General features: G+C 41.3%; 3 protein-coding genes across 4 annotated transcripts in view; 1 reads left to right on the top strand and 2 right to left on the bottom strand.

Annotated features, from left to right (window-relative positions):
* LOC116221064 (tripartite motif-containing protein 16-like) overlaps positions 1-5039 on the top strand; it is a 13515-nt gene extending 8476 nt beyond the window's left edge. The window contains exon 7 of the mRNA XM_031570200.2: positions 4815-5039. Within this exon, the coding sequence (XP_031426060.1) occupies positions 4815-4911 (97 nt within the window). The 3' untranslated portion in view covers positions 4912-5039. The remainder of the gene's footprint in view (positions 1-4814) is intronic.
* LOC116221197 (E3 ubiquitin/ISG15 ligase TRIM25-like) lies at positions 129-2274 on the bottom strand. The gene is made up of 3 exons (XM_031571153.2): positions 1670-2274; positions 633-728; positions 129-422 (listed from the first exon to the last, which is right to left on the bottom strand). The coding sequence occupies exons 1-3, from the start codon at positions 2255-2257 to the stop codon at positions 129-131; spliced, it is 978 nt and encodes a 325-aa protein (XP_031427013.1). The 5' UTR covers positions 2258-2274.
* Positions 5040-5302: 263 nt separating the features above from the next.
* On the bottom strand, positions 5303-7149 carry LOC116220989 (phospholipase A and acyltransferase 4-like). Of its 2 annotated transcripts, none has more exons than XM_031569931.2 (5): positions 7075-7149; positions 6789-6817; positions 6274-6367; positions 5727-5992; positions 5303-5624 (listed from the first exon to the last, which is right to left on the bottom strand). In XM_031569931.2, the coding sequence occupies exons 2-5, from the start codon at positions 6792-6794 to the stop codon at positions 5580-5582; spliced, it is 411 nt and encodes a 136-aa protein (XP_031425791.1). In that variant the 5' UTR covers positions 6795-6817; positions 7075-7149; the 3' UTR covers positions 5303-5579. The 2 variants fall into 2 exon arrangements, with proteins under 2 accessions (XP_031425791.1, XP_031425792.1); XM_031569932.2 differs by lacking the exon at positions 7075-7149 and adding an exon at positions 7049-7067.
* Positions 7150-8157: the final 1008 nt, after the last annotated feature.

The following is an 8157-nucleotide window of genomic DNA, read 5'->3' as shown; positions in this document are numbered from 1 at the left end:
TACAGACACTGAAACTGCATGGGTTAAGGTATCTGTTCAAAGTGCTATAGACTTTAGGATCAATCTGAATGTGTAGAGATCCTCGAAGGAAATTCAACAATATCTAAATTGAATTCAAATGAATATTTTCAACATAAATCAGTGCCCTCAAACATTCTGTGCACTAATAATCCATCATCAACAGTTACCTTGAGGAAATGGATGTGATCCTCTGTGTGTGAAAGCTGCTCCAGCTCAGCATCTCTCCTCTTCAGCTCAGCAATCTCCTGCTCCAGTTGCTTCAGGAGTCTGTCAGCCTGACTCACCTCAGCCTTCTCCTGATCTCTGATCAGCTCTTTCACCTCAGAGCGCCTTCTCTCAATGGAGCGGATCATCTCAGTAAAGATCCTCACACTGTCCTGCACTGCTGTCTGTGCAGAGCTCTGTTAGGAGACACACAAAGAGGAGAGGTCCATCTAAAGCAGCCCACTCACTAAGCTCCTCCACACAGCCTGGTACCCACAGTGTGGCTTAGAGGAGCTGGGAAGTGGCTCAGCATTACAGACTCCTGACTGGAGGAGAGCCCTGATTGAGCCTGAAATGGCTCCTCCAGCAGCCAGCTGTTGTCCTCCTCTCCTCTGGTCAGTACTCACCTTGAGAGTCTCCACCGCCTTTTTCAGTTCCTTCAGCTCCTTCTCTCTCTCCTGGATTCTCTGCTGGATTTTACTCTGAGTCTGCCCCAAGTGTGTCTATGTTGAAGGAATACATCACATCCAAAACAAACAGTTATGGTGGCATCATAATATTATTATTGTCTGATAGCATTCCTGAAAGAACAAGCTGTTTAGGCTACTTTGGACAAAAGCGTCTGCTAAATGACTAAATGTAAATGTAAATGTACTGACGCTGACTGAGAGGTGATCTGTAGTGTTGCTGAATAGCCTATTGGTGAGACGCTGTTTCATTACAAGGCTTGAGAAAAACACAAAATAAGTTTTGTCATTGTGGAGAAAATCAGTGAACCATACATGCAGTAAATCTTTATTTAATCATATTTAGAGTTTCTCTTGTGGAGTTGATAGAGATGTCCAACACACCCTTACTGCAACTATACCCTCACTGAGTGACCTGTGACCTCTAGGCAGTTGATAACCAGGTAATGTCATTCAGTCATAGTGTCAACCACCCAGGACCCTACAAAATGCTATTTCAGCCCCCTAATCACTGGGCTCATCTGAGAGGACTCGGCAGCAATATTGTAGGCAGAAACCATGATGTGCCCATCTCAATATAAAGTACTGTAAAATAAGAGAAGTATTACAAAATGTCCACAAACATAACACATTAAATGGGAATTTAGGCTTTTTATGTTTATTTATGATCTAGATACAGTTAATATATAACAGGAGATGTTCTGTCTGATTACAGTTTTTAAAATGTTATAGCTCTTAAATGTAAATAGACTATGTGTTTTCATTGCTGTATGAGAATGCTGACAGTCTGAAGTTAACCATCTGGTTTTACAACTTCATTAGACAGGCATGTTTTTATGTCATCGTTATTCTCTCTCTTCCTCACTCTATAATAACCTAAAGAGGATGAGTCTATAGCCTGTCTTCCAGTTGGAAATCCAGTAGCCATGTCCTACCACACAAGTCCAATCTATCACCAAGAGAACTCCTGTCCTTACCTGTTTCTCTCTCCTCCCTGCAGAGGCTGACACAGTGTCATGGCCTTTGTGTTCATCCACCAGACAGAGCAAACAAACACAACTTTGATCCGTACGACAAAATATCTCCAGAGGCTTCTCATGTTGGGTGCAAATCCTCTCTTGTAGCTGGCCTGTGGCATCAACCACCTTGTGTTTTCGCCCAGGGTGTATGTCATTGTGAACTTTGTAGTGAGTTTCACAATATGAAACCAGACATTCCAGACAGGACTTCACAGCTTTGCGTTTTGTCCCAGTGCAGACGTCACACTCCACATCTCCAGGTCCAGCCGTACATGGAACAGGAGCAGCAGCTTGGATCCTGGTCTTCTTGATCTGTTCCACCAGCTCAGCAAAAATATTATTTTTGCTTAAAACAGGTCTTGGGATGAACGTCTGTCTGCACTGGGGGCAGCTGTAGACTCCCTTTTGATCTTCCTGATCCCAGCAGCTCGTAATGCAGCCCATACAGTAACTGTGTCCACAATTAGTAGTCACTGGATCCCTAAGAAGATCCAAACAAATCGAACATGTAAAAAGTTCGTGGTTATTTGGAGCCGCTTCTGCCATTCTCCGTTTGTGCTGTGTAATGCTTCACAGGTTTTCGCGTAGTTTCGTTTCGCCTGAAATCGCTGTGCAACTTCGAAACGACATCCTGGTTGGGTGGGCGTGTTCGTGTTCGTGCAAACAGCCTCCTGTCATTGGGCCTCATTCTCGAACGCAGTTAAGAAGAATTTAAGAGGAATTTAAGAGGAATTTCTTCTGAATTGGATTTAGGACAACATTTGGCATTCATGAAAGTTTTCTCATCTGGGATTTGCTCTGAACTTCAGAAGACTTTCCGAACTCGAAATAGCAGTCGTAACTCGGCCAGAGTTTTCTCAAACGCGATTCCTTAAAAAACCACAAGATGGCCCCGTGGGCCATCTTGTGGTTTTTTGAGGAATCGCATTTAAGAAAACTCTCCGTGTTAATGAATTTGTGAGAAATCGTTGGTGATTGCGTTCACATCAACTCTACAGATCCTCGGATTAAAGTATCATTAACAATTACGTTTCACATGTAGGCCTATAGTCATGATTCTACGAGGCACCGTGATGTCATAAAATAAATAAAAGGACTACACCGGAATGCTGCGCTCGTCTAGTGAGCGTCGTTTGGCACTGCCGTCTGTGCAAGTACGGCAATCCAGAATTTTGAAGTAGTTCCACGTTGGTGGAACGAACTGCCTAGCACTACCAGAGCAGGCGCGTCCCTCTCTACCTTTAAGAAGCTTTTGAAGACCCAACTCTTCAGAGAGCACCTCCCTTCCTAACTGGCACTTCGACTAGTGCTTAACTTGCACTTATAGCAGTTACATTCCTGCACTTCATTTTTATTTCCTATTTCGTTTTTCTATTTCTTATGTAAAGTAGTATTTATTGTTACACTAGGTCTCTATTGCTCGTAGCTTGACTGTTCTATCCCTTGTACGTTGCTTTGGACTAAAGTGTCTGCTAAATGACTAAATGTAATGTACACGAACACTGCAAATGTAAGTGAATAAATAAATAAGCACTAAACTCAATCACGTTGATATAGCTATAGTGGAATAGAATGGACACATCTACATCCTGCAACAGTCCATCTCTGCACCGTTCAAGTCATAGACATATATAGTTGAAGTTAGATCTGCGTTTACTCGACGGTGATCGCTTTCCACTTTGACATGACTCGTTTACGAGTTGCTTTCGTGTAGATTCGGTCGATTCCGACTGCACACGTCACTACGGTTGCGTGCCCTTATAAAGAGCTGGCAGGGCGTGTATGTATGCAAATTCAGGAGCACGAGAACGCGCTTTCAATTTAAGAAAACTCTTCCGGGGGAGCACAGCCCAGAAAACTTCTGCTGCGTAGGACCACATTTTCAAGCGTGCATGAATTTGGCGGATGTCTTTTGCTTACGTTGTTTTTCCGAAGCCCGTAAGAAACATTTCAGAAGAAACTTCAGAAAATGTTCGAGAATGAGGGCCATTGATAACAATAAGTCCTTTGGGTCAGTTAAGAACAAAGTTCTTTGCAAACACTGACATGTAGAGAATACGGCCATTCATTTTCGACCATTCATGAAATGAATAAACCGCCAGAAAGCAGCAGTCTCTTTAGAAAAATTGAATATCCGCAACAGAAATTTTGTGTCAAAGTGTCACAGGGTGACCAGATTAAGTGGGGGAGGAACGACATGTACTCAATGACCACTTCTTCATACATTCAGAAGAGCCATGCGTCTGTAAAGCCCATTGTGTGAATAGTTTTGAAGTGAAGTGTACATGGTATTGAGACGAGCATAACAACATAAGTGAACAACTGAAATACAAGTGACAGAAAGGAGGGAGAGGAAAGATTCCCATGCTTTAAATATGACTGCAACTGCATATGACTGCAACTCTGTCTGGATATATGAGGAGTTTCAGATATTACAGAGGGCATCTGTCTCCTACAGTTTAAACCTTTATTAAATCTGAGTCCAGCAGACCCCAAAATAACATATGTTACAAAATGAATTAGTGTGTGTGTGTGTGTGTGTTTGTGTGGGGGGGGGGGAGTCCCCAATGATCTTGATGTCTCTGATGAGGAGAAGAGGAACGATGCCTTCTGGAAGGTGAGACCTCTCTTAAATAGCTGTGTCAGATGGTCAGCAATAGAAAAGTGCCATATAACTGTACCTAGACCGGCTGTTGTGGCTGAGTTCAACAGAAACATAGGAAGGGTTGATTTGTGCGACCGCATGATCAGTTTCTAATGACGTGAAATGTTCCATTAAGTTGATTTCACATGTGTATTGTTCACGTCTCACATCTGTCTGGCTTCCCCTTGCTTCCGCCACTGGTGATACATATATTTTAGGGAGCTCACCACAGCTCAGACATATCAGTGACGGAGGCTTGTGGTAGTCGAGTATGTTGTGCTACCATAATCTCTAACCTTGTTGTCCACTTGACGGGATGACAGCAATAAACTTCCGATCTACACATCCAGCCGCCTGACTCTTGTTTATAAGTGTGAGACTTAAAGTGATATTTCGGAGACAACACATTTTTAGATATGGTATGTTCTTTGTTAGAGTAAAATGTCCCTCAAAAGCAAGTGTTGGCAGCCCCTCTACATCAGGACTACCCGATCTCTCCATTGTTCTAGGGCAGATAACACACAGAACAGTGTGCCTATACTATTTCAATGAGTGAATAAATTCATATCATGTCATTAAGTTTGTCATTCTGAAATGTCTGCATTACCTGTGACTTCCTGATATTCTGATAAATAACTTGTGTCAATCTATAAGCGTTCATATGGACATTTTTATAGCTGACAAAATATTTGTGTCATCTTACAAATGCTAAAACTAACTGAATAGCACACAAAAATAATTGCTAACTAGATTATTGTATGGGTTTTCTCTGCTGTATTGCTTTCCTTATCTCAGAAATATGATGAAGGACACACAGGCAGTGTATAAATATGATGAAAGACACACAGGCAGTGTATAAATATGATGAACACACAGGCAGTGTATAAATATGACGAAGGACACACAGGCAGTGTATAAATATGATGAACACACAGGCAGTGTATAAATATGATGAAGGACACACAGGCAGTACATCAGTATGATTGTTTATTATGTATTCATTTGTTACTTTATACTGTTCAGTCACTTCAGCACATATGGGAAAGTCATTTAAACTTTTCAAATTAGGAGTTCAATGCACTTCCAGATTTACTACAAATTAATTTTTCAGTTAGTAAATAACATAATTTTCTTAACGTTAACATTTTCTTTAGTAAGTGCATCAGAGTGTGACCATCAAAGTCATTCGTCAGCTTGGTGAAATGGCAATGCCTCTCAGAGAGACTAGGAACCAAAAGAACCCTTCACTGCTGAAATCACTTTTCGGGCCTGGGCAGAAAGACACACACACAGCATGGTTAGGCAATGCTCAGATCACACACATTGTTTAGGCTGTTCAGATCCATTGTGGGAGTCTCAGTTTGTTCTCACCTGCCTGGATTCTGGTATGCCGTAGCGCAGATAAGTAACAAAATGCTCACAGTTGAAGGTGAGGAGGTTATATGGCATCTTCTTGCCAACCAGTTGCTCTGCCTCTTTCAGGATGACATCTGGGGATTTAGTCTCCCATTCATTATCCAGGCAGTTGTGCACTGACCATTTGTCACCTAATGCTACTTCCTTGAGCTTCTCCTTCTTCACAATAGCAAAGACCGAATCAACTGATCCAGCAAAGATGGCAGCTGTAGAAGAAACACCTATGAAGAGGAGGGGAAAGAGTGATGGTACCAGTAAAACACCCAGGCAGCAGTGCCCAAGTGCTTATGGTTATGACGTTTATTTTTATAATAATAATATACTTCAGTGGATATAACATCAGTTGATTCAGCACCACTAGAAAATAAAGACGATGGAAATAAAGCATTGGGTCATTCCTGACTGGAAATATGTGAACGGCAAACCATTGAGGCAAAGCTCTGTCTGGTTACTTGACCTCACAATAAGAAAACAATAGTCGCATAAGATCTGTGTACTTTACCATCTGTTGTGAGGTGAAGAACGTCTCCATTTCCAATAAACAGTGCCCAGTGATTGTATCCAGCTCTTTGGATCTCAATCATGTCACCTGGCTCCTGTGTATGTGAAACATTTAGCTGTAGCACACATTTCCAATGCCAAAACATCTGAACAGGTTAAAGGATATTGCTAAATTAAAGTTGCAGTAGGTAGATTTGATTGCTAAACACTAAAAATGGTTCTTGTCCTGTAACAATTACATAGTTCTGAAGGCATAGTAAAAAAGATCATGATTCCCTATACAATTCTGTGTGTCTGTGTATCTGTTCCACTGCTTCAGCCAATTTCCTGTCTTTTAAAACATTCTTTTTGGTCCTATGATGCACACACATATACAAAATCTTTGACTTTTCGCAATTTTTTGACAAAGCAAACTCTTAGTGCACCTGAAAGAAGAACACATCATTATTTTATGGTGAAGAGACACCTTGTTACAAAGCTGATGCAAGTAATTCCATATGTTAAAGTAGTTCTTACCGCCATCTGCAAAGAAGGATATCAGCTGTCTAAAAATGGAAAACAAAACACAAGGTTATTTTGTTATTTGTGTGTGGGAATACATGTCTGAAGAAATTGCTGATTCTGGATTTATGTGTAAAGTAAGGGAGACCCATCTGGGGCAGAAACTCTTTTACACCCTACGTTACCGTACCACCTATATCTGGCCCGTGTCGTGGGGCGACCCACCCTGCACTCACACTCACAGTTACATTTGATGATGTTAAAACTCCACTTACATGTGTTCTCTTAAGAGCAAGTGTACCTTCAAGAAGAAATGGCTGAATGTTACTCTCCAATTGCTCTCTCCTCTTCAAGTCTTCTCTTATTTGTAGTCTGTATTAGAAATGATGCGTAATGCAAATGTTACTGAGCAAAGCATGCCATGTGAAATATTTAGAAGGAGTGGGTCGGTTGTTTCTGTCTTGAGAACATATATACTGGAACAGAGTGACACTCCCTGTTATTATTTTAGTAACTCTGTTGGACCGGTTTGACAAACACATAACCTACGATGTTGATAGACTGTAATGAGCATGGCAAACGTGATACGGACTGGAGGACACAGTCAGTATTTCTGGATTTTATTTCAGCGTGTACACACCCTCTAAGTGTGTTGCTCAGAGAATGGCCTACCTGACTGTAGGAATGTGTTGACATTTATACCACTCAGTCATGTGGAAAACAGGGCAAGGGGTAAGACCACACCCTGTAGGTAATGGGAGGATGGGGAGACAGTGGGGTACCTGTGGGGGAGATAAACAACCAATTAGAACAGGAGAATATCAATATTCGGTTCCATCAATGTACAAACAATTTCAAAGACACTAAAAAATGAACAAATAAATAAGGAAGACACCCCCACTTCAAACAGGGATCAAGAATGTGCTTAAATCCACTGTACTTGGACCAAGTCATCCTAATCCTGAAGGACATGTGCTGTCTTACTGTGGTTGAAAATAAGTGAATGAAAACTCAATAATCTGTGTGTGTAGAATATCAACAATCAGTATAAACACTAGGATAGTCATGATAACAAGCTATTAAAACTACTATGCTACTACAAAATGATTTACACTATTGATATGAATTACATTATGTGCACTCTGTTTAAATATGTTCCAAGTCTATCAAACATATTGATGTGTGGAGTCTTATGGGAACTCTCTGCATGATGACTGAGGGAACTCTCCACATGATGGCTGAGGGAACTGTCTGCATGTCTGCTGAGGGCGCTCCACTGTTCCACCCTCATTCTTGGCCTGAACTTGGCACATTTCCAACAATGGGTTACTTTATAAGAGAATGCAAAACTCTGTTAAATCAGTATAGTCTCGTGACTTGCTCA

This window comes from Clupea harengus, chromosome 7 (assembly GCF_900700415.2).
Source record: "Clupea harengus chromosome 7, Ch_v2.0.2, whole genome shotgun sequence".
NCBI lineage: Eukaryota > Metazoa > Chordata > Actinopteri > Clupeiformes > Clupeidae > Clupea > Clupea harengus.
This window is presented reverse-complemented; position numbering and strand designations above follow the sequence as displayed.